This window comes from Phascolarctos cinereus, unplaced genomic scaffold (assembly GCF_003287225.1).
Source record: "Phascolarctos cinereus isolate Bilbo 61053 unplaced genomic scaffold, phaCin_HiC Scaffold_2;HRSCAF=192, whole genome shotgun sequence".
Lineage (NCBI taxonomy): Eukaryota > Metazoa > Chordata > Mammalia > Diprotodontia > Phascolarctidae > Phascolarctos > Phascolarctos cinereus.
The window spans coordinates 63,936,280-63,963,589 of NW_027555625.1; the positions used below are offsets into that span (position 1 = coordinate 63,936,280).

At 42.3% G+C, this 27,310-nt stretch overlaps 1 protein-coding gene across 2 annotated transcripts in view; it reads right to left on the reverse strand.

Moving 5' to 3' along the window:
• CMTM3 (CKLF like MARVEL transmembrane domain containing 3) overlaps positions 1 to 27,310 on the reverse strand; it is a 36,654-nt gene that overhangs the window by 7,196 nt on the left and 2,148 nt on the right. For both annotated transcript variants that reach the window (XM_020989445.2, XM_020989446.2), the window contains 2 exons: positions 5,470 to 5,625; positions 324 to 419 (listed from right to left, as the gene is read on the reverse strand). In XM_020989445.2, the coding sequence (XP_020845104.1) occupies positions 324 to 419; positions 5,470 to 5,625 (252 nt within the window). The remainder of the gene's footprint in view (positions 1 to 323; positions 420 to 5,469; positions 5,626 to 27,310) is intronic.

Sequence of the window (27,310 nt, forward strand, 5' to 3'; positions counted from 1 at the left end):
ACAATCATAAAATGTTATAACTTGAAAGGACCTTAAATAATGGTGATGATAAAAGCTCACCGTTGCGTATAAGGCTTAACCTGTGTCATTTCCTTTGATCCTCAAATCCTGTGAGGTAGTCTAAGTATAGTTATGTCCCTGTTCTACAGAGAAGGACCCGGAGTGGGGAAGTGACTCACACAGGGTCACTCAGCTAGTAAGCAGCAGAGCCAGAACTCAAACTCTGGTCTCCTGACTCCTAGCTTGATGCCATAGAGAAATGGAAGCACACAAGAGGGAACCTCACAGTTTCTCACCCCAAAGCCTGGCTATTAACTACTTACTCCAGCTGCTTTGGCGGCCCCATCTGAATATTTGGAGACAGCAGTGATGGAGATGGCAAAGTAGATGATGGCGGCCGTGACACATCGAAGGAAGTCCTGGAAGAGAGCGCAATTGCAGAGAATTGGATAAAGCATTCTGAGGAGTAGGTGGCAGCTTCCTCTTCTACATCCAGTTTCAGGAGATTGGATTCTAGCTGCCAGCACTGTGTGGCTTGGGAAGGCCATGGTCAGACCTGAGCTGGGGGCCAGTGAATGGGCAGTCAACTGGGCTGGAAGATCCTGGTGGGTTGCTGAGGTCTTTCTTGGGAAGGCCTCCCCTCCACATTTCACAGCATTAGAGGTGAAAGGAACCTTAGAGAATGTTCAGTTAGAGCTTCAAAGGCCCTTAGGACATGGAATATTAGAGCTTAAAGAGACTTTAAGAAATCATCTAGTCTAGCCCTCTAAGGTGACAGAGATTTTCCCATTAATGATCTCCTTAACTTGGGACTTTTCTCCCCCTGCCTCCCATTAAAATGTACCTGCCCCTTCTCTATTTCCTTTAGAGGCCTGCTTACTGTTAGTGAACTCATACATACGTTTCTGCTGATGTGCTGATGGGGTTTTCTTCCACAAGGTAATAATGACAACTAGAACAAACCACATCTATACGGTCAACTAATGGTTACAAAGACTAATGGTTACAAAGACCTTTTATGTACATTTACATTTGATAATGTATGTGACATTCCCAGGGTCACAGGGCTACTCCTCCAGGAGAGCTGAGACTAGAACCCTGGTCCCAAGAACCTTTAAGGGCCAATGCATTTAACAACACAGGAGAGGTTAAGTGGGAATTTCAGGAACCAGCACAGACCTGGTTGGAGATAAATAGCCTCATTTTGGGACAGGGGAGATATGTTGTGATTTAAAGGCCATGGAAAATAATCTTTCAGAATTTGTCTTGTTTTTCTTCCAAGGGAACTTGAATTTGATTTCTAATTCTTTTATTCTTAGTTATGACTGGGTCTCACTGTCTCTTAATGCCTTTTCTGTAGCTGGGCCTGCTCCAAGGTGTAGCCTTACCGATAGTTCATGGTTGTTATTTATTGTTACTCCTTCATTCTAGAAGAGGCCCAATGACATCACAAGGGTGATGTCTTGACTTGCAAGGGAATTGGATGTAAGTGAGGCAGAGCTGTGCAGAGTCATCAGCCCCACTCTCTACTCCAGGGTCATGGGGGTCCAGTGGCAACATATAAATCAGGACGACTGGAGATGGCCTGGGGTGCAGTGGGAGACTTTGGCCTTTTTAAGCTTAGGTCTTTCCCCGGTCTTAGTTTGTCTGAGGCAACACTCGTTGAGTAGGTAAAGGCTAGGTAAGAACTGAGGTAAAAGATGGCCTACTTTGCCTTCACAAAAGAATTAATCAGGGAGGGAAAGACCCTCAGAGTTTCTGGGCAGAACAGAAACAGAAAATTGATATTTACACTTACTCTCAGCCATCAAAACCCAAACAATGAGCAAGTGAGGCTTGGGTTGGGACCTATTATTGGCCAATCAGTGAGAGGCAGAGTGATGCTGGTTTAAAGATGTGGTCAAGTAGCTTCATTTGAATCCAAATGGGCTTTCTCAAAACCTGTTTTTCAGACCTATATTTCAAGAAATCATAAATAAAAAACTACATGAGACAGAAGAGTTAATTGTCCCAGTTTGAAAGAAACAACTGATAGAATAAATAAGTAGGGAAGAAAAAAATCTAGCCCCCAAACCCCAAGATACTTTATGAAATATAAGCCAACCATTCACCCTAGGGAGGGAAGGCAGGCTGAGGCCAAGTTCAGGCTTCAGCATCTGGCTCTCTCTTAGACAAATGGGAAGACAGCACCGGGTTTTGGTATTGGTTCTGGCATTTACTTGTTGGGCAGGTCCCTACTCCCAGGTCTCAGGGTTTTTTTTTGGTTATTGTTTCTTATCTATCAAATGGAGCTAACAATGCTACCTCAGAGAACTATAGAAATTTAGAATTGAAAGAGACCTTGGTAGCCATCTTGCTTGTATCTGAAAAAGAAATCCCCGCTATAACATAGAAGTGATCATCCAGCCATTGCTTGAAGATCACCAACTATGGGGAGTTCACTACCTCCCATGGCAGCCAATTGCACTTTTAGATACCTTTAATAGCGAGGAAGTTTTTCCTATATCAAGTCTAAATCTGACTTTTTTTTAACTTCCACCTATAACTCCTGGTTCTGCCCTTTGGAGCCCAAACAGAACAAATCCCTCTTGTATGCAAAAGCCCTTCAGATACATGTAGATAGCTATCATGTGCCCCCTGAATCTTATCTTCTATAGGCTAGATGCCCTCATTTCCTTTAACTAGATGTTTCTTACATGACCTGGACTCTAGGTCCTCCACCATCCCAGTAGCCCTTCTTCAGATACTCTTAAGCATATTGGGGATCTAGTGCCTTGTACACTTGAATGATGGGCTATAAAAATGTGAGTTATTCTTGCTCAGACCAGGGGGCAGGGGAGGATTAGTGGAGTTAGTCAAAATCTGAGACTAGAACCTGGGTATCTCAGGCCAGTGTGGACTTAGGGACTAGTATTGGAGAAAGAAGAGATGACATGTTATGGTTTCAAACCTCTTTTCCATGAGTCATCACCAGACTCATAGTCACAATTCTCTCTTGCCTTCAGGAGGCAATGAGACACACACACACACACTCACTAACACAGACATACACATACATATATACACACATATACATATATATGAATGTTAGTATAAATATATGTAGTTATACATACATGTATAATGTACATATACATATATACCATTCATGTTAGTTATACATAGAAACGTAGTTATATATATATATATATATACACATATGTGCATGTGTGTATGTGTGTGTATATATACACACACACATATACATATATGTATGTGTGTATGTGTATATATATACACACATATACATATGTGTGTATATAGAACTTTTTGAAAATCCTCAAATTCCTTTAACTACATAATTCCTTAATTAGATGTAGATCAGTTTAGAACAACAGCGACACTTGGTGGTCAATACAGGTCAATACAAAACAAACACGGTCTTCAAATTTCTTGGTTCAGTAACTAGGGAAGAAAGACCCACTTTATATAAGCTCAGTCAGCCCTCCTTGGGGTCCCTGGGCTCTGCTCTACCGCTGGATCATGTGTTCCATGTTAGACCAGTCTGGTGATTGCTTTTTTCTTTAATTCATTTCTAAGGCAAATGTTTAAATGCAGAGGGGTAATGGAGAAAATCAAGGTAGAGTTCATAAAGTGATTTATGATTATGAAATATTTTGCATCTTATTTGACTCTCAAATTACAAATAAATTAAAATGGAAGCATAAATATAATTGTAATCCTTGTATTCCCTTCACAATCTGGCTCCATCTTGCCTTTCTAGGCTTCTCATACATCATTCCTTTTTAGTCACTGTATTCTTACAGTATTCCTCACACCTAACTCTCTATCTCCCATCTCCACACCTGTGCATACTTGGTGAGCCAAACCCAGAACACATTTCCCCCTCACCTCTGCCTCCTAAAAACCCCAAGTTTCCTTCAAGCCTCAGATCAGGTGCCATCACCTCCATGAGGTCTTCCCTACTTACTCCAGCTTCTAGAGGAATGGCTTTCAAAAGTTTTCTGCTCATGGCACAGGATTGTTCTTGGATGTGAAGAATCCTAGCACATTACATTTGGGAGAGGCTCGGGCACATGCATGTCATTACAAGTGGTAGATTCCCTGTAATTCAGAGCATACTCAATTGAGAACCACTGTGCTACTGAGCGCCACTCCCCGTACCCCCATTACCTTGGGTTTATTTTTTATCTACTTATATAGGTACATGTTGCCTCTCCTAGCTGGACCGTAAACCCCTAGATGGCAGGAATGGTTTCATTTTTCTCTATATTCTCAGCACCAAGCACAGTGTCTGGCATATAAGATGTTCAGTACAATGCTTGTTGATTGATTTGGTGCTTTTAACATGTATAAAAGGCTTTCTTTAAAACTCTGTTAAGTAGGTGGTGTCAGTATTACACTAGTGAACTCAATGGAAAAAACTTTAGGTGATGCAAAGTCTAGATAAGAAATGTCACCAGGAGAGAGTGAGGCTGGTGACTTTGCACAGCCCTCTCTCCCTCAAATCAAATTCAATTGTGAGTCATGTAATCATCTTCCTGATGCCATGGTCCTCTTCCAGAATGAAAGATAAACCACGCACAAGATATAAGAAATGGTCCTTGCCCTCAGAAAGCATACAGTCCATTAAGATTGTGAGAGCAATCATTCCATTGACCAGTCATTTTAATGCTAGGTATTTGGATTTGATCGGCCATACTTCCAGGAACATCTTCCCTGGGATGTCTGTGTTGATGGGCTCAGCTAGGTAGGTACTCAGTATGTCAGTGAGCACTCCCTTGCAACATGGTCCCCCCCCCATTCTTGTTAAGAGTGAATAAAGCCCCCTGAATTCTGCTTTTTCACTCTCATCAAACAGAAGCCACTCCATTTGAGCAAGATCAGACGTGTAGTCTCAGAGACTGCGTGGTATAGTCAATTCCACAAGCATTTATTAAGTGTTTACTATATGTCAGACAATGTGCCAAATCTTGGGAATACAAAGAAAGGCAAAAACAGACCCTGCCCTCAAGGAGCTTACATTTTACTTGGGTGAGATAGAATGTAAATGACTAGGTCCATAAAAAGTATATAGAGGGAGGATAGAAAGCAGCCTCAGAGGGGAAGGCGCTGCTGGCTGGGGGAAGCAGGAAAGGCCTCCTGCTTGAGGTGGGATGTAAGGTGAGTCTTGAAGGAAGCTAAGAGGCAGAGTTGAAGAGGAGGAGCATTAGGCATGGGGGATGGATTTGGAGTCAGAATACCTGAGCTTGAATTCTAGCTCTACTACTTACTAGCTTTATGGCCTTGAGAAAGTTACTGCTCCTCACTGGGCCTCAGTTTCCTTATCTGTAAAATAAGGGGTTTGGACTAGACAATCTTGTAAGTTCCCTCCCAGCTCTAATCTTTCAGCCATCCAATGTCCCATAAAACAAAATTAGTCTTGTCTTTCCTCCCTCCCTGCCCACCCTGATGCCACAGCTTGCTTACCGAGAGAGGCCAGCACATCCCAGGGAATTTCTCATTGATCTTCATGAAGTAGCCAAAGAGGAAACAGAGGGCCAGCAGAAACATCAAGAGGGGCACAGTCAGGAAGGGAGCCGCCGTGGATGCGATGTAGCAGATAAAGATGATGAAAGAGAGCACCTGCCAGGGAGATGAGTCTCAGCTTTCTCTGGGGATGACCCATGCCTAAGAAGCTAACTCTGCTTCTCTAGCCCTGGCCTTAGGCATCTCACACCTTTCTCTTCTTGCTCCTGTCTCCTTCCCATTATCCCTTGGTTGAAGTGAGAAAGGGAAAAAACCAACAACAGTGTGGTGGACAGTTATCTGGGTCCCCTTAACCTGTATCAAAAGTACTTATGTCCCAAAAGATTGATCAATCAATAAACATTTATTAAGCACCTACTATGTGCCATGTACTCCGCTAAGCACCTGGGATACAAAAAGAAAGTTCCTACCTTCAAGGAGCTTACATTCTAGATAGACAGGAAAGGGAAGCGACCCCTAATTGGAAACACTTCTCTGAGGTTCTATCTCATGCTTGTCAGACTGTTGAAGATGAAAAAAAAAGGGGGGGGGAAATGACAAATGTTGCAGGATCTGCAGGAAAATGGGCTCATGGATGTAATGCTGGAAGAGCTATGGTCCAGCCATTCTGGAAAACCATTTGGAACTATGACCAAAAGGTTACTAAACTGTCATAATATCACTTTGACCCAACAATAATTATACTACTAGGCTCATATCCCAAAAAGAGAAAAGGAAAATGATCTTTTTGCATATTTGTACAACTCTTTTTTTATTGGCAAAGAACTGGAAATGAATGAGGTTGCCCATCAATTGGGGAATGGTTGAATAAATTATGGCATATGAATATAATGGAATACTGTTGTGCTATAAGAAATGATGCAAGGAGTGGTTTCAGAAAAACCTAGGGAGACCCTATGAACCAACAGTAAAGTGAGCAGAACCAGGAGAACAATTTGCTTCACAACAACACTGTAAAAATGATCAACTTTGAAAGATTTAAGAACTCTGATCAACACAATGAATGACCAACTGTTATTCCAGAAGACCAGTAATGATGCATTCTACTCAATTCCTGGAAGGTGATAGACTAAATAGGCAAATGAGACACATTTTTGGACATGACCAATGGAGGAATTTGTTTTGCTTGACTATGCATATTTGTTATGAGGAGTGGTGTTAGATGTTGGGAAATTCCTTGAAGGCAAAGACCTCATTTACTTTTATAATATCTCAACAACATCTCCACACACAGATAGAGAGGCAGTTAGGTGTGTGTGAGTGGGTGGATAGTGCCCTCTACCTGGAGTCAAAAGACCTGAATTCAAATTCTGCTTGTGGGACTCTGGACAAGTCACTTAAAATTTCTTTAACGCTCAGTTTCTTCAACTGTATAATGAGGATAATAATAGCACCCACCTCAAAGGGTTGTTTTCAGAATCAGACAAGATATTTTTAAAATGTTATGCAAAACTCAAAGCACTATGTAAATGCTAGCTATTATTATCCAGAACTGCTTGCTGAATATGGATAAATTAATATGTGTAAATCCTATGCTTCATATATATACATACACACATATCTACATGTATATCTCTATATACATATGCATACACATATATGTCCATTTTTGTGCATGTGACTTTCTTGGTAATTTTTCTCCTATGAAGACAAGCACCAGCCTTCATTTCCTTTGGTGCATAGCAAACCCAATGTTGAACAATAATACTTTCTATGGGGATGATCCCAAAGCTCCCATTCTCTTAAGGTCAGCTGAACACAAGTTTGAAAATTCTCTTTTCAGCAGAGTATAACAGGCAGAGCCTTGGTTTGGAGTCAGAAACACCTCTCAGCCTCAATTTCCCCCAATGTACTGCCTCCCTCATTGGGCAATTGGCAAGATCAGATGAGAAAATGTACCTAGGACACTTTGTAAGTCTTGAATATGTAAAAACATAAAAATAAATGTGTTATGGTGCTCCTTGGTGATTTCACATCTATGATTCTCCCTTCACCTTCCTCTGACAGAGCAGAAACTGGCCTCTGTAGTGGTCTCTTGTTTTCTCCAGAGAGTGAACAGTGGGGGTAGGGAGCTGTTAAAAGACAGGAGTTTTATGACTTTGGACAAGTCCATTTCCTTCTCGGAGCCTCAATTTCCTCTTCACTTGTAAAACAAAGCCATCAGACTAGAACATGTCTAATCGACTCCCGCAGACCATAAGGGTGCGAGAGATCATCTGAGTCTTACAGAAGAGGAACTGAGACAGAGAGCGGAAGCTTTATTTCAGTCATAGCAGGAGTAACCACCGAGAATCTAACCAAGGGCTTTGGACTTCCAGTAATGCTTTTTTTCTCTGCGCTGCAAACTCTGCCTGCTACCCATAAGCCATGTGCTGAAGGGCACAGAGCTCTTTCCCTATATCCTCTTGGCTCAGGGGCTGCATTCCCCCTTTCTGGACCGACAACAGCAAAGAAATGGCCCACCTGAAGTCCTTCCTTCTCTGCCTAGGAGTCTTCGGTTCTCTAACCCCTCGCCAGAACTGTCTGACACATGTCATCACGAGGAAAACACTTTGTTAATCTTCAAGTGCTAGGGAAATGAGTTGTTTATTCTCTATGTGTTTTGGGTGCAATTCCTGGAAGGCAGGCTGTACATATGTGTCCCTTCTCCTGCCCCTCTCTCTGCTACTGTCCCCTCACACACTGACTGTCCCTGGCACAGAGCCCACTAGCCAGGGGCTTCCTGGTTCATTGGTTGGAATGAACCATTACACTTTCTCAAAATTTGCCTTGAGTTGGGGAGGAGGAAGAACCCCGCTGCTGATCCAGCCCCTGCCTGAAGGGGATGTGGACATCATAGCCCCAGGGACATCAGAGCTTTCCAGAGCATAAGGTGTGGACAGTGTAGTGCCGAGGAAAGAACAATCTCAATCAATCTGAATGTTTAGTAAGCACCTACTACAGTCAGGCAGCTGCTAAGCACAGGGGCTACAAATACAAAGGTGAACTGGTTCTTGCCTTGAGAGCTTACATTCTAAAGGGAAGATACAGTATGTTCACAGATAAGTAAATGCAAGAGCTATGCAAAATAACTACCCAGTGACAATTTGACAGATAAACATAGAATCAGGGCAAAGCAGTGTCACAAAAACCCATGAAGAGACAGTAGGGATGATCAGCAATGTCAAATGGTGTAGGGTGGTCAAGAAAGGCCAGGACTGAGAAAAGACCATTACATTTAAGCAACAAAGAGATCACTGGTGACCTGGGCGAAATCCGTTTCCCATTGAGTGGCAAGATGGAAGCCAGGCTAGGAGGGGGTGAGAAGTGAGAAAGTGGAGGCAGGGAATGTATGTATACAGCTTTTTCTTAGAGCTTGGCTTGAAAGGAGGAAGAGCTATAGGATGGTATCACTGGGGGGATGGGCAGGCCAAGATTTTTGAAATACAAGAATAATCAGGTATATTTGTAGGTAGCAAGAAGGAAGCAGGGGGTAAAGATTTTAAGTCAGAAGATGCCTTTAAATCCTAGCACTGATATTTACTTCTTGTATGAGCCTGGGCAAGATACTTCCCCTCTCTGCCCCTTAATTTATTCTGAAAAATGGTAGGATTGAACCAGAGAATGCACTTTCCAACTCTAGCTACCATGATCCTCATCTGCTCTGGCTAACAGAGTCTATAATATGTTGTATATAATTATTACATATTATATTTTATTTATTATACATACCACATTATCTATAATATATAATACTTTTAAATAATATAATACATTATGTTATTATATTTATTCCATTATATCATATGTAATTTATTATATGATACATTATATTATAAATATATATTATAATATATGATTATATTATATGTAGTCTATAAGGATTATATATAGCCTATAAGACTATCTTATATACAGTCTATAAGGACCATCTAGCCTATACATTCTTCCTAATGTGCATTTCCATAGTGGTAGGGCATGATAGGTACTAGATGTGTTTACTGGGGCAGAACTTGAGATTGACTTTTTTTTAAATTAATTTATTTTTAGTTTTCAACATTCACTTCCACAAGCTTTTGAGTTTTTAATTTTGTCCCCCTCCCTGACATGCAATCTGATATAGGCTCTACATTTGCATTCCTATTAAACATATTTTCACATTAGTCCTGTTGTAAAGAAGAATTAGAACCATTAGGAGGAACCACAAGAAAGAGGAAACAGAAGGGAAAAAAGGAGCAAATAGTATGCTTCATTCTTCATTCAAACTCCATAGTTCTTTCTCTGGATGTGGCTAGCATTCTCCATCATGAGTCTTTTGGAGGTGTCTTAGATCCTTGCATTGCTGAGAAGAGCTAAGTCTACCAGTTAGTCATTGCACAATGTGGCTGTTACTGTGTACAATGTTCTCCTGGTTCTGCTCACTTCACTCAGCATCAGTCCATATAAGTCTTTCCAAGTTTTTCTGAAGTCTGCCTGCTCATCATTTCTTCCAGCACAATAGTATTCCATTACATTCATGTACCACAACTTGTTCAGCCATTCCCCAATGTATGTGCATCCCTTCAATTTCCAATTCTTTGCCACCAAAAAACCAGCTGCTATAAATATTTTTGTATATGTGGGTCCTTTTCCCATTTTTATGATCTCTTTGGGATACAGACCTGGAGGTGGTATTGCTAGGTGAGACTGACTTTTTGCCTATTGTCCTTCCAGTCAAGGATGCGGGAGTAAAGAAAGAAGCCTCTCATTGGCACTCTCTTGGGAAGGATGCTGGCTCTACTACTTTCTGTGTGATCTGGGTCTCAGTTTTCTCCTATGTAAAATGGAGAGAGGGGAGGGAAATTTGAACTAAAATCCCTTCTAATTAGGTGGTGTAGTGGATAGAGTACTTGTAGTCCGGAAGATCTGAATTTTAAAACTCTCTCAAACTAGTCATTAGCTGTTGAATCTCGAGTAAGTCAGTTTATCTCTCTCTGCCTCAGTTTTCCTGTCTGTCAAATGGGAATAATAATACCACAAGCTTGTTACAAGGCTCAAATGAGATAATGTATGTAAAATACTTTCCAAAGTTAAATAGCTATTTAAAGCTAATATTATTATGATAATGATTATGATTTTATATAGAATGATCCTACAAGTTAGCCGCATGGGTCCTGTTCTTGCCTGATCTAGTCAGAGAATGTTAGAGATGACCCAGTCTAGCCTTTCTCATTTCAGAAAACTCAGGCCCAGGGGGAAGAAGGCACTTGTTTGTGGTCACCTACCTAGCAAGCAAAACCAAGGCTACAGCTCCAATCTCCTGATTTCTAGGCCATCTCTACCTGGGAGTCAGGCCTGCCCATCCTTGGGTGGGAGCATAAGTCTCTTGGGCAGTGCCAGGACCAAGTCATACCAAGTCATACCAAAACTGGAGAGAGTCTGGACACTAGCAAAAGACACTTAAAACACTGTGTGACCAGGGGGAAAGCTTTCACCTCTCTCTGCTTGCTTCTCTGTGAAATGAGGACTTGGACAAGATTATTTCTTTGAGCTCTAAGATTCTATGATCTGATATTCTTATGTCTTCACCTTCCTGTCCCCTATTCCCCATGATAAATGAGATCTTCCATCAGGTTTAGTGATAGCATCTCTTCTGACCAGTACAGACTGCTGGCTCTCCTCATACTTGTCTGGGGAGAAAACTCCCACTTCCATCACCTCTCCCCTTGCTCCCCAGCTGGAGGCCCATATTTGGGCTTGGTACTTAATAAATGTGATAGCTCAATTTGCCAGCCCTCCTTCCCCAGAGAAAGTGAATGTTGAGAAGGGGCTGTCTTCTGTCTCCTGGTCATTCAGAGAAGATGTGGAAGTGAGCTCGGGTTTCTGGTGGTGTCAGGATGGCGGTTTCAGAGTAACAGAATGATCAGCCCAGCCCCCACGCTTGAATCCTGAGTAAACTCAATCATCTGCTCCAGGCTCAGGTCTTCTGACTCCTCTACAAGTCACTGCTGAAGAGCTTGGGACCCTGGTGTTCCATGTCAAATGACAGTGACTTTGGCAGACCTTAATAAAGAAGCCTAAGAGTTGGGAAGGAGACCTAATGATAATTTAAAAAATAGCTAGCATTTATATAGCACTTTACATATATTATCTCATTCCCTCCTCACAACAATCCTGGGAACAATGTGCTCTAATTATCCCCATTTTACAGATGGGGAAACTGAAGCAGACAGAGGTTAAGTGACTTACCCAGGGTCACACAACTAGTAAGGGTTGTAGGCTGGATTTGAACTCAGGTCTTCCTGACTCCAGGTCTAATACTCTATCAACTGGCCCACCCAGCAGCTCTCTCTCTGGACCTGTGTTCCTAGCTGGAGGATGTTGCCATTTGGGAGCAGTCAGTAACAGACTGGAGTGGGGGTAGGGGTGGGGGGTAGACTGCCTGCTTCTCTACATGATTGGCACATAGTAACAGGATGTGTGCTAGCAGCAAATGAAGCCCAAGGTATCAACCTTTCCTCTCACACCCTCCCCTTCACAGCTGCATGGGTGAGGGAGGGCTGGAAGGTGGGGTGGCAGGATGGGGGGAAGCTTATAGGAAGAGACTTTCAGATGCTTTCACTGCTGCTCTGAAGCTCCAACTGGCTTCTTTTTGTTGTAGTTCTGTTTATTTCAATTAAATTTTATTTTTTCAATTAACAAAAATCTGCCTTCTCTCCTTTCCCATTCCTTCAAATGAAAAAGAAAAAGGAAACCTTTGTTCCAAATACATGTAGTGAAGCAAAATAAATTCCTGCACTAGCCATGTCCAAAAAACTCCGCGTGTCACTCTGCACTTTGTGTTCATCACCTCTTTGTCAGGAGGGGGATAGCATATTTCATCGTGAGTCCTCTGGAATTATGATTGGTCCTTGTATTTCAAGGTTGGTCTTTACAATGGTGTGGTTATTGTATAAATTGGTCTCCTGGTTTTGCTCACTTCATTCTGTATTGGTTCATACAAGTCTTCCCAGGTATCTCTGAAAGACCCCCCTTCACTATTTCTTAGAGAACACAACAGTATTCCATCATATTCACATAGCATAACTCCTTAATTGATGGGCAGTTTACAATTCTTGGCTGACGCAGGCAGAGTTGCTATAAGTATTTAGATAGATAGGAATCATTCCCTCTTCCGTTGATTTCTTTGAGGTACAGAACCAGTAGAGGTATTGTGGTGTCAAAGGGTATGCACAATTTATTAACTCTGTGAGCATTGTTCCAAATTGCTTTTCTGAAAGGCTGGGCCGCTCCACACATCCAGCCGCAGTGAATTCATGCGCCTGTTTTCCCGCTGCCCCTTAGACTTTGTCATCCCAATTCACGCCAGCTTGATGCCACCCCCTTCCAAGGCCCAATCCCTCCTATCAGAAGGGGCAGCACCAGTGATCTCTTAGTATGGTGGTGGTCCCTGGTGCTCTTTTGCCAGGCCACAGTAGACTGAAGGGCCCAGGGGTAATGGTGGTATGGAGAAATGAACACTGGCCTTATAGTCAGAAGATGCGAGTTTGAGTCTTGGCTCCGACACATTCCACTGGTTATCCTCAGCATATCACCTAAATTCTTTGAACCTCAATTTCCTTATCTGTAATATGAGGATAATATTGACATTCTCTCTCACAGAAGAGCACTTTGTAAACCTTAACTTAAATAAAAGGTCCCTCCCTCCGTCAGTCTAGGAGACTATAACCCATCTATGATTAAGTAGGTGAGTTTTGGGGAATTATCTGGGGCACACACACAGATACTACATGACTTGCCTGGGGCCATTTGGTAAATGTCAGAGGTGGGGTTTGAACCTAGATCTTCCTAAATCCAAGATATCCATTATAATACACTATCGCTATATAAGTATATAATAACCTCATGCAGAAACAATGTTCTGATTTGTCGTATAATAATCTGTGGACAGCTTTGTTGTCTCCAATTAGACCTGTAAGTGTGGACTAGTAGAAAGTGGTATTCATCAGGGGCAGCTGGGTGGCACAGTGGGTAGAGCACAGGCCCTGAAGTCAGGAGGACCTGAGTTCAAATCCGATCTCAGACCAAACACTTGACACTTACTAGCTGTGTGACCCTGGGCAAGTCACTTAACCCCAACTGCCTTTAAAAAAAAAAAGGCAAAAAAGAAAGTGGTATTCATCTTAGAGTCAAATGCCCTCTGAGACTTACTAGCTGTGAGATGCTGGACAAGGCATTTAACTTATCCAAGCAGCATTTTACTCTTTTGTAAAAAGAAGTTAATAATACTTGTAATTCACTACTTCCCTCACAGAGTTGTAAGTAAAAGCTTCATCAACCTTAAAGCACTAATGGTGAGAAAAAAAGAGTTATTAAATGAAAAGTGAGTTATTGTTGGTGGTGGTGGTGTTATCTCACCCAGTGTCCAACATAGTATGACCTTGCACCTGCTTTAATAATGGAAGGATCCAGGTTTCATCACTCATTACTTAATATTGACTAACATTTATCTAGTGCAAAGACAATGCATTTCACATGTTATTATTATCATATATTATCTACCTCATGATTCTGTGGGAAGAGGAGTGTGGAAAGAAAGAAGGCCTTGAGCAGAATTATCATATAAGAGACTTGGGGAGTTTGTAGTATGCAGCTAGGGAGCATGTTGGATGGAGTACTGAACCTGGAGTCAGGAAGACCTGAGTTCAAATCCTGCCTCAGACACTTACCAGCTGTGTGATCCTGGGCAAGTCACTTAACCTTTGTTTGCCTCAGTTTCTTCATCTGTAAAATGGGGATAGTAATAGCACAACAATCCAGGGCTGTTGTGAGGATCAAACGAGATAATATTTGTAAAGCATTTTCCAAACCTTGAAGCACTGGCAATTATTATTATTACTGTTATTGTTATTATTATTATTGAGTAGGCCAGAAGTTGAATTTGAGGAAAATAAATCTGACAAAAATTGTGATAAATTGAAGGCAAATTGAAGAACAGTTTCTAGGCCCAGATAATGGTTTAGATTCTCTTTCTGCATTGTAAAAGAAGAAGGATAAAAATATAAATATAAATAAAATATAAAAATGAATAAAAATATAAATATAAATAAAAAGATTATGTAAAAGAAGCAGGATCAAAGAGAATGGGGGAAGACATAAAACAATTATAGATTACCCCAAGAGGTAGACAAGGAAAGGTAAGTAAGCATTTAGCACAAATACTATGTACTTAATAAATGTTTATTGACTGACTGAAGAATTAAAGGGATAAGCAGATTGATGGAGTAGACCGGAAGGTAGGACAAATGAATGAAAAGGATCAGAGCAAGGCCCAAGGGGAAGCAGATGTCTCTGTGGCTGTCAGTTGTGGTGGGGACAAGGAAAGGCATTTGAACAGGGTTGTCAGGTTCTTCAGAAATGATCATTGATGGTAAAAAGTTTTCAGCAAGGGCTGAGTGTTATGGTATAAACGAGCACCCACAAGTTCTTTCAAGAAATAAGGCTGAAAATCTCAACCAGAGAAATGTAAGCGAAATTGTGCGGTGACTTCTCTGGAGATGCTGATGTTTGTATCTTTTCCAACAGCAACAGAGTTGTCTTCCAATAGCCAAGTGGCTATTATCTATGTTCCACATTGCCTGGCGGAGAAAGGGTAGGTATAGCCCTCTATACTCTAGGTTGTTAGGGGTAATGGAGGGTTCCTACAGGTAACAGAAGTAAGGCTTCCATGGGGGGAAAAGTGATCTAATGTGGGGGAGGGGAAATGACCCTTTCCCAGATGATGAAGAATGGAAAAAGAGAAGGAAAAGGACATTTATATAATTAGAGCTTAAATATGGATTTGAGGCTCTTCCTAAAGAAGAGACAATCAGATGCTCTGAGGAGTAAGAAACTGGAAACCTTCCTAGGAATGATAGAGGAGAGCCTTGGGAACCGTTGGGTAAGTGATCATCCAGTGAGAAGCAGAGGAAGACGAGATGAATAGTAGTAATAATGGATGATTGTCTGCTCAGGGATACTGAGGCAGCTATGTGATGTCCTAATAAGAACAGACAGATCTGTTGTCTTGCTAGGGTACAACACATCTGAGAGACAACAGGGAACCTTCCAAGACGAAACAGACCAGAAGACAACTGCCCCTTTCTGGTAATCCATGTGGGCACAAATGGCACTTGCAGAAGGAAAATGAAAAAGTATTGCCAATGATGATTAATTAAGCCTTAGACAAGACCAGGGGACACAGCTTGTGTTTTCCTCATTGTTGCCCATTGGGAGAAAGGGATGCAGGAAAGAAAAATCAGTTTGGGAAATGCACAGCTGGTTTAAAAAAATGGCATCTGAAAAAGAAAGAACTATGGAGTTTAAATGCGGATCAAAGCATACTATTTGCTTTTTTTTTTCTTCTGTTGTGTTTTGTTTCCTCTTTCTGGTGGTTCCTCCTGTTGGTTCTAATTCCTACTTACAACATCACTAATGTGAAAATATGTTTAATAGGAATGTATATGTACAGCCTATATCAGATTGTGCGCATTGCACGCCATCTTAGGGAGAGGAGTGGGAGGGGGAGAAAAATTTAAAACTCAAAAGCTTATGGAAGTGATTGTTGATAAATCAAAATAAATTAACAAAGTACAAAGCTTAAAAAAAAAGAAGATAGGGTGATTGGAGTATGGTTTTCCATATAATGGGTAAATAATAATGAACGTCATGAAACGATATTAGATATTTGTTTGTATGGCAAGTCCTTTGAACCATTCAGAGGTGTGTTGTGAGCCAATTCAAACTGACTCATGACAACCTATCCTCAAAATTTCAGTGTGAGTGTTAATGCTTTGGAATTTGGCAAATGCTACAAAGCACGGCTTGGTTTATTTTGCTGAATATCCAAACTTAAGAGAGTGGTGGGCAATCACTGTTAGGTTTGTATCCCAAGGAGATTAAAAAAAAGTTTGGGGAAAGGACCTATGTGTACAAAAACATTTATAGCAGCTTTTGTTTGTGGTGGTAATGGCTTGGAACTTGAGGGGAGGTCCATCAGTGGGGGAATGGCTGAACAAGTTGTGGTATAAGATTGTAAAAAATAATATTTTGATATAAGAAATGATAAGCAGAATGGTTTCAGAAAAAACCTGGAAAGACTTATATGAACTGATTCAAAGTGATGTAAGCGGAATGAGGAGAGCATTGTTTCCAGCAACAGCAACATCATAAGATGATCAATTGTGAATGACAGTTATTCTCAGGAATACAATGGTCCAAGACAATTCTGAAGGACTTATGATAAAAGATGCCATCCACATCCAGAGAAAGAACTGAGGAAGCCTGAATACAGATAGAAGCATACTATTTTTCATTTTATTTTTTCCATTTTTTAAATCTGTGTTTTCTTTCACACCCTGCTTAATGTGGAACTATGTTTTGCATGTTTGCACATGTATAACCTGCATCAACTTGCTTATCATCTCAGGGAGGGGGAAAGGGAGGGAGGGAAGGAGAGAGAGAATTTGGAACTCAAAATTTAAAAAATGGAGTGTTAAAAATTCTTTTAAAATGCAATTTACAAAATAAAATGTTATTTTAAAAAAAGGGAAAAAAATTAAAAATGGCACCTGAGGATGCATTTTGACAAATTCCCGGCCAGAGATGGAGTCTACCCAAACAAAGGCTGCAATGCCAGGTATCTTGCAAATCTGATCAAAACAGCTTTAAAGTAATAAGGAGGAGGAGGGAACAAGCATTTATTAAGTGCCTGTTATGTGCCAGGACTACCTACATGTATCCCCAAAGTTAGCTACTACAGAGACTAACCATAAAGAAGGAAGAAGAATAAATAGTTGAAACACTCAGAAATTCACAGGAAACAAGAAAGCAGCTGCTAGCAAAACCCATGACCTCGAGTATCTATATATAAATGCTGAAAGTTTAGGCAACAGATGCAGAACCAAGAGTCCTCAGACAAGAGGGCAAATTTGACCTCATAGGTATCAGTAAAACTTGGTGAGAAGAAACTCACAACCTGACTATGGCTATGGAAAGGCAAAAGGGGATAGGGTAGGGGTAGCATTGAATAATCATCATCATAATAACAATAGCCAAAATTTATATAGCACTTACTGCGTGCCAGGCATTGTGCTAATATTAAAAAAAATGTACTCATTTAAGGAAATCCAGGAACCGGAAAAGAATGATGGGAAGTATTTGGATGAAGGTCAGTGGAAAACAAACCAGGAATGCTTTTCTAACTGAAGTATAAAAAAGATCACAGGGACAGGCAGAGAAACTAGACAAAGAGTTTGGGAAAGAGATCTCAAGCCTAGTGAGAGGCATGATACAGTAGTGATGGGAGACTTCAGTTATCTGCTGAATGATTCTCATCTCTCTCTCTCTCTCCCCTCCCCCCCAAAACTCCCCAAACTAAACAGAGTAGATAATTACTTCTTGAATTGCCTTAATGATAATTTCATTCCAAAGGTAAAGGAACCCACAAGAGGAAATTCAATTTCCTCTCCATCCTCACCTCTGGCTCCTGGCTTCCTTCAAGAACCATCTCAAATCTCAGCACCTTCAGGAGGCCTTTCCTGTCTCCTCCTCCTCCTCCTCCTCCTGCTCCTCCTCCTCCTCCTCCTCCTCTTCATCTTCCTCCTCCTCTTCCCGTCCACCCAGCTAGTGTCTTCCTTTGAGATTGCTTTCCATTTGCATTGTATTTATCATGTAAATACAGTTATTTGCTGCTTGTCTTCCCCATTAGAATGTGAGCTCCAGGAGGGACTGTGTTTTGCCTTTTTTTGTATAATGCCTGGCACATAATATGAGCACTTAGTCAGTGGTTGTGGAGTGACTGATCGACAATTTGGATCTGATTCTCACTAACAGAGAGGAAATGATTTTGGGGGTGTAAATGATGGGAGCCCTGGAGGCAGCTGACCACTTCATCCTACAGTTTGTCATAGAAGAGAGAAAATCTAGGCATAGCTGACATGGCCGCTAGGTTTTGGGAAGGAAGGTGTCAAAGGGTTCAGAGGAAGGATGGATAGGATCCCATGCTTCAGGGTATGTTTAAATGCTTCAGGGAATATCAGCTCAGGAGGAATGAGAGATGACCAGAAATGAAATTCTGAAGAAGGGAACCTTTCGATGTGAAGGAAAAATGAGATTTATCTGAAGAGACCGATATGAATAAACAAGGAACTCAGCAACCAATCTAGATATTATGTAAGGAAAATGGAAGCAAGGCCTGGTGACAGAATGACTGTAAGAGTGTGACATGATTCTGTATCAACAGTGAGAGGAATGCTAAAGCTGAGGATGGACTGAGGCTGGTGAGACAGGCTAAGTGCATCACCAAAGTCACTGAGGCTCTCTTAATTGCCAAATTTAGTGGCCATCCGTTTAGATGTCTCTGCAGCCTCTGACTGTCAATCACCCTCTCCTCCTACTTCTCGGTCCTTCTACCTCCCTGACTCCTCCTTTTCAGCCTCCTTATCCAAACCATAAGGTTCTGCCCTGGCCCTCTGCTCTCTCTACATGCTCCCTCTGAGTAACTTCATCCATTCCACCTCCTGGAAATGGGTTCAGTTGGTATCTCTATGCACATGACTACCTGCTCATATATACACCCCCAATCTTTGTCCCATGTTTCAATCCCACAATGCTAACTGCCTACTGGACATTTTGAATTGGATATCCGCTAGGCATTTCAAACTCAACATGTCCAAAACAAAACTCATTATCTTTCCTCCCAAATCCACTCCCCTTCTAAACTTCCCTGTTACTGTTGAGGGTACCACAATTCATCAAGTCACATAGACTAGCGATCCTGGGGTCATTGTTGATTCCTCTCATCCCCACATATCCAATCAGTTACCACATCTTGTCTTTCTACCTACACAACATCTTTTGGATATGCTCCCTTCTCCTCCACTCATATAGGCACCACCCTAGTTCATTCAGTGTTACCCCTTGCTTAGATTTTGCAATAGTCTCCTATTTTTTTTAAATTAATTTATTCTTTGCAAGGCAATTGGGTTAGGTGACTTGCCCAGGGACATGCAGCTAATAAGTGTCAAATGTCTGAGGCTGGATTTGAACTCAGGTCCTCCTGACTCCAGGGCCGGTGCTCTATCTACTGAGCCACCTAGCTGACGGCCTACTTGTTTTTTTCTGCCACAAGTCTCTTCCTGCTCCAATCTGTCCTCACAGCCACCAAAGTGCTCTTACTAAAGTTCAGTTCTCATCATGTCATTCACCGATGCAATCGACCATTCCCCCTAAAACACAAGCGAATACAGACTGGCACCCCTCTACCTTTCCTGTCTTCTTACACATTATTCCCTCCTGGTTCTCTGCAATCCAGGCATCCTCTTCTGTTTGTCATTCCTCACACTGTATGCACCTTTTCTCATAGCCATGCTTTTGCATTGGATTTCTTCTGTGTCTGAATACACTTCCTCCTCACCACTTCCTGGGATGCCTATTTTCTTGCAAGATTCAGCTCAAGAACCGTCTCGAGAGGGAGGCACTTTCTCATCCTCCATCTTCCCTTTGTCCTCCACTTCATGGTTACCATGCGTTTAATTTGTATGTACCTTGTATGGACTCATATAGACTGGCTATGTCCATCCCATTAGAATCGAAGTTCCTCGGCCCTCTTCTCCCTCTGTACCATCTCTTTTTGTGATCTTACCGTCTTCATAAATGCTTGTTGACTGAAAATGGACTGTTTCATTTTTCACTATTTTATTAGGAGGCGCCTGGTGGCACAGTGGGTACAGCACTGGGCCTGGTGTCAGGAAGACTTGAGTTAAAATCCTCAGACGCTTACTAGCTTTGAGACCCTGGCAAGTCACTTAACCTCTGTCTCCCTCAGTTTCCTCAACTGTAAAACAGGGATAATAACAGCATCTATTTCCCAAGGTTGCTGTGAGGATCAAAGGAGATTGCATTTGTAGCAAGAGCTTAGCGTGGTGCCTGGCACATAGTATGTGTTTATTCCCTTCCCTTTCCTGCCTTTATCTCCAGCATTTTGTATAGTATCTGTCACACAGGAGGTACAGACTAATGGTTAACTGCAGGGCCTATACATCAAGCCCTTCCAGTGGCACAGTGGATAGAGTGCTGGGCCTGGAATTAGGAAGATCTGAGTTCAAATCTGGCCTCAAACACTTGCTAGCTGTGTGACCCTGGGCACATCACTTAACCCTTTTCGTGTTAGTTCCTCATCTGTCAAATGAGCTGGAGAAGGACATGGCAAACCACTCCAGTATCTTTGCCAAGAAAACCTCAAATGGGGTCACAGAGAGTCACACATGACTGAAATTACTGAACAACAAGAGCACATAAATGAATTACCAAAGGGCTGGGACCATTTTGTGAAGATACGAATGGCTAAGAGTAACCGGGCTTGATCTTCCCCATGATGGCATGGCCAAGGAGTGGCCTTCAGGATCTATCCCTAAGATGGCTGAAGTGAAGCCTTATCCAGCAGGGATATCATATTCGGAAAAGAGCTTAGTAGCACCAATGCTATCTATGTAAGAACTGTTTTAAGGGGCAGCTAGGTGGCACAGTGGATAGAGGACCGGCCCTGAAGTCAAGAGGACTTGAGTTAAAATCTGGCCTCTAACCAAACACTTGACACTTACTAGCTGTGTGACCTTGGGCAAGTCACTTAACCTCAACTGCCTAAAAGCAAAACAAAACAAAACTGTCCCAACAAAGTCTGAGTCTGTTTTCCCTAGAAACCAAGGTAGAGTAGTATAGGACATCCTCCCCAAAATACTGGGGCAAATGTTTATAGGCTTGTTCTTGCTCTATCTTTAAAATAAACATCAATTTCTAAAAGGTAATTGATGTTAAATGGAACTGCAGCATTAGTCACTCACTAGTGGCTAACTGTGTGTGTGTGTGTGTGTGTATGTGTGTGTATGTGTGTGTATGTGTATCTGTGTGTATGTGTGTGTGTAGTAGTGTGGAACTGCATTGATTTCCAGTCCCATATGTTGTTGTTGTTGTTTGCCCTTTTGTTTTTTTTAAGAGAGCCAATGACATCACAGGTACCCATAAAGAAGAGTTCAAAAGGGGTGGTGAGGAGGATAGTGGTTATCGGTTGGTGACAGTAATATAAAAAACAAAAATCCCAAGTACAACATTTTTTTAAAGGGAAAGAAAATGGCCAATAAGAAGAAGGAGGCTAAACAATGGCAGATTGTGGTCTCAAGGCCAAGGAGAAGGACAAATTGAGGAAGAGGGGCTGTGGACGGGGAAGGCCTATGACTAAGCTCCTTCAGTAGAGGAAAGATGATGTCATTGATCTGAGGGTTGCTAGCAGCAGGCCTGAGTACCAGCTTTGTTTCCGAAGATGATTTTATCAACCCTACTGCTCCCCACCCTTAAACTCCCTATGGACAGAGTGGTGATTCCCATCCAACCAGACTCAGGAAGAACTTGTAGATTGGAACCATAGTTTTCTCATTTTGATTTTACAGGATGAGCTGTTAAAGGAGCTCCCATTGTTTGAGTGATTTAAGGCTTGTGATGTTTCTCTACTGTGGATGGCCCTATGACTTAGGTCATGCAGGGGTTATCATTTCCATTTTCCAGATGAGGAAGATGAAGCTGAGGTGTGAAATGACTTGCTTATACAGTCAGGACTCTCTAATCCAGATTTCTGGACCCCAAGCCCAATAATCTTTCCATTCCACTGTGGTGAGACTATAGGCCCAGTTGAGGACAATAGTCTTATCTCTGGTTCTTTGATGTGAAGCCGACCCAGAACCTCAAATGACCTTTCCTCCCCATCTCAGCCAAGCACCATCATTTCCCACTAGGCCTGCCTGCAGGAAAACTGGAATATCCTCTGAACTCCAAACTTGCCCTAAGCTCTCCCCCTTCCTTACACCTTTCCTCACACCATTCTTATGCCTGGCATATCCTACCTTTCCTTCTTCATCTGTTCAATTATAACCCATTTCAGATATTCCATATCTCTTCTTTCCTTAAGCCTCCCATAACACCACTTCTCTCTCATCCTCTCAGGTGGCCCTCATATTATATTTTCACCTAGAAAATTGAGGCTATTCATTTCTTCACATTTTGTACATTTTGATATTATTACCACCCTCCCCCACTCTCTACTCCTTTACTCCAGTTTCTGATGAAGAGATGGCATTTTTCCTCACTGAGATAATGTATAATGCTGTATAATTCTTATACACCAGGAGTTCTTAACCTTTTCTGTGTCCTGGAATCTTCTGTCTAGTGATGCCTCTGGCCCTCTTCTTGGAATCATATTTTTAAATGCATAAAATATATGAGATTGCGAAAGAAGCCAATTATATTAAAATGTTCTGGTTAAAATATTTATTTTTAAGAACACAAGTTCCCAGACCCCAGGTTAAGACCCTCTGCAAGTCTATATGTACCCTTAATCCTATCCCTAACCATCTTCTCCAGCAGGTTGGCCTCCAGTCTTCTCCCCTCTCTCTAATCCATCTCTCTCTTACTTGAAGTCTTCTGATACTTACAAATATGCCCCTGTCTCCCCTGTCCTTAAGAAGCCCTCATTAGACCCTAATATCCCCTCATTTTATAGATCTCCTTCCTTTCTCAGCCAGAAAAAGCTGTCTATAATCATTGCATTCTTCTCTCCTCTTTCTCTTCAGAACCTTCTGTCATCAGGCTTCAGTCATTCAATTAAAACAACTTTTCAAATATGCCAATAATTTGTCTCTCATTGCCAGAATTTCTGCCCTTTTCTCAACCCTTATCTTTCCTGTCCTCTCTGAAGCCTTCCACACTGTTGACAATGCTAGCTGTACAGATACTCTTTCCTCTGCTGGATTTTCATGACACTGCTCTCTTTCTGGGCTCTTCTCCAGCCTATCTGAACAGTCCTTCTTTGTCTCCAGCGTAGGATTGTCTTCTATATCACACCCCCACCCATTGTGTACCTACCCCAAGCTCTGCCCTGGGCACTCTCCCTTCCTATCTCTATACTCCTAGTCTTGGTGACAGGTACATCAGCTCTCATGAGTTGCATTGTCATCCAGATATTATTGCAGATGACATCCAGGTCTTGATATCCAGCCTTAGTCTCTCTCCTGAGCTCTAGTCCCACATCTACTGAACATTTTGAACTGGGTTTCCCTTAGGCATCCTGAACTCAATATGTCCAAAACAGAACAAACCCAAACCTTTTCTGAATTTCCCTATTTCTGGTGGGGGCACCACTCTTCTTCTAATCACGTAGGTTCAAAACTTCCATCACCGTTGACTCTTACCTCTCCTTCACCCCATATCTCTGAACAATGGCCACATCTAGTGATTTTCACCTCCACAATACCTCTCAAGTCTATTGCCTTCTCACATGTGACTTATGTGGCCTCCATCCCATCCTATCCAGTTCAGGCTTTCATTACTTCTTCTTCTTCTCTTCTTCTTCTTCTTCTTCTTCTTCTTCTTCTTCTTCTTCTTCTTCTTCTTCTTTGTTTAGGCAGTGGGGTTAAGTGACTTGCCCAGGGTCACACAGCTAGTAAGTGTTATATGTCTGAGGTCAGATTTGAACTCAGGTACTCCTGAGTCCAAGGCCAGTGCTCTATCCACTGTGCCAACCTAGTTGCCCCTCTCATTAGTTCTCACCTGGACTATTCTCACCTCCTAACTGGTCTCTTTTTATCCACTTTCTCCCTTACTCCAATCCGTCCTCCACAAAGGTGCCAAAGTAATATTCCTAAATTCTGTTCAGGTCACTCCACTACTCAGTAAACTGCAATGGCTCCCTGTTATCTGTAAGATCAGACACAAAGTCCTCTGTTAGGTATTTAGAACACTTCACAACCTGGTTCCAACCTGACTTTCCAGGTTTATTACATATTGCTCTCCTCCGGGAACTCTATGGTCCTGCCAAACTGGCCTTGCTGTTCCCATCCATGGCATTTCATCCTCTGTCTCTACTTGCCTTTGCACAGACTGTCCTTCATGTCTGGAATTTACTCTCTTATCACATCTGCCTCTGGAATTTCTGGTTTCCTTCAAGACTCAACTGGTATACCCCTTTCCACCTTTCCTACACATCTCTTCCTTCCCCTTCTGCTTCCCCTTTAAAGTTACTTTATATCTGGTTTTTAAAATATGTTTTGTATTTATCTCTAAATGTGCATTTCGTCTCCCCAGAAACAAACTTGGGAACAGGGACTGTTTCATTTCTGCCTTTGAATACTTTGTATACATAGCAGGTATTTAACAAATGTTGATTGAATAATTGGTGATATGTTTTCCAGGAAACCTGCCTTGATACCTCCAGATACTATAGACATTTTCATTTTCAGAGCTCACGTGGGACTCTATTTTGTATCATTTTAAATGCACTTATGTATGACTGTAATTACAGGTACCTTTTAGTGGTGTCTTTTCCCCCATTAGACTGTCTTATTTAATTTTACATGTACCCCAGCACCCAGCACATATTAGATACTTCAAAAATGTTTTTGGAGCTAAATTCATTCTGGCCTCATATAGTTTGCATTGGTGGAGGGGAAGGATTTGGCTCTACTTTAGGAAAGTTCGATCGTTGGTTCTTTGGTATGTATTGTAGCCAGATGCAGAAACCCACCCCGCCCTTGTCCTCAGCAGTGACAGCAGCTGTGGAAAGAGCATTAGATCTGGAGTCAGAAAACCTGGACTGTATCCCAGCACTGCCACTGCCTAGGTGGATGACCTTAGGCCACTCATTTAGCCTCTTTACATCTCAGTTTCCTCATCTGTAAAATGGAAATGACAATAGTTATACAGAATTGTTGTGGGGATCCAATAAGAAATGTGCACATGGTGCTTTGTACTTTTGGAGGGCTATCTAAATGTCAGCCTCTGCTATGATCACCTCCTCCCATGAGGTCCAGCTGCAGGGATGGGGAGCTTTCTTAGATTTCTCCTGGAAAAAGGATCAGAGCCAGGACCCAGGGTTCCCTAGAACTTCCCAGGCTTCTGGATGACAAAATTTGTTCTTCTGATCTTACCTAGTTTGCTCAGTGCCCCTTTGAGGGATGGGTTTTTCAAGGGGTGATGGAGATACTGTATCCCGTTGCTATGTGAGTCCCTCCTAGACTTCAGGAAGGAGACTGGGGGAAGGGTGCTGAGCAGGATGAGCCAGAAGGACCCCCTCTGGTACTTCTGCTGCTCTGGCTTTTCCTGTTCCCAGGATCTCTGCCTGCTAGTGTCAGATGGAGACACTCCTTAGCCTTGTTCCAGCTCTGAACATGAGTTAGGCTAGCACTTAGTAGAAGATTTCAACCTTAGGGCTCCAAAAGGTTATAAAGAATCATAGAATTTGTGAGGCAAGGGGGAGGGTAGCAAATTGGGGGGGGGAGTGAGGAATGCTTATTTGTTACCACAGGAAGTGCAATCTTAAATGTTGGAGAGAATTGGTAGAATACAGACTACTCTGTGAAATGCTGGTGGTCAGAGTTAGAAGGAATCTTAGGATGTAAACTGTTGGAACATGAAATGTCAGAGTTGGAAGGGAATCAGGAGGACCCTCTGTGAATCATTCACCAAATGATAGGCATGAAAAGTACGTGGGATGAAGTTCAGTCGTTTCAGTTGCGTCAGACTCTTCAGGACCCTACCTGGAGTTTTTTTTGGGGGGCAAAGAAACTGGGGTGGGTTGCCATTCCCTTCTCCAGCTCATTTTACTGACAAGGAAACTGAGGCAAACTAGGTTAAATAACTTGCGCAGGGTCTTATAGCTAGTGAGTGTCTGAGGCCAGATTTGAACTCAGGTCTTCCTGATTCCAGGCCTGGTACTCTATCCACTGTGCCACTTAGCTGCCCTTGAAGTGTGTAGGGGTTACCATCTGTATGGATGGAAGAAATGTTCACGCTGCATCAGATTAAGAATATAGAACTGGAAGGCCAACTTTCTAGACCACACACCCCCCACCTCAAGTCACAGAAGAGAAAACTGAGTACCAGTAATAGGAGGTGACTCTCTCTGGGCAGCCCAGCCAGTTAAGTGATAGAGTGGAGACCTGAACCCAGGGCCAGGGATTCTCAGCTCAAGCTCATTGCTTTGTACCACAATTCCTCTGATGGATGTGGAATGGCAGGCAGTTGTCCCATCAGGGAAATCTGGCCCTGGCATTTCTGCATTTCCTCTATAAGGGCTATGGGACTTGTGCTGCCTTCCAAAGGGGTGGGGAGAAGGGTGGCTCCAGTGGGCGGAGAAGTGTAATGTCTTATGGTGACTTCACTGAACAAAAACCAGATGTGTTAAGGAGGAGAAATTTGGCTGCAGTTCCTCTTTCAAAGGCCTAGGAGAAGAGGGAGGGAGCAGGGATGTGAGACACATTTCACCTTTAGAGGACTAGGAAAAGGCTCTGTGTGTGTGTGTGTGTGTGTGTGTGTGTGTGTGTGTGTGTGTGTGAGAGAGAGAGAGAGAGAGAGAGAGAGAGAGACACACACACACACACACACACAAACAGAGAGAGACAGAGAGAGAGAATGGGAGGAAAGGGGAAGGGGGGAAGCTGGCAAGGGGAGAAGGGTGGCAAGAGGGGGAGGGTAACAAAGTGGGGGGAAGGAGGAATGCTCATTTGTTCACCACAGGAAGTGCGATCTCAAATGCCTGAAAGGGTGCAGATCTAGCCATTTCTGAAGTATGAATGGACTGGATTTGGTGATGAAGTTAGAAATTGTGTACTCCAGCAAAGAAGGGCCCTGCCCTTTATCAATTACAAAAGACTTCTTTCTCTAGGTGCAGTGGGGACACCAGAGGAATGGAGCTAAGAGTAGGAACTGGAGAAGGAACATAACTGGATGAACAGAAATT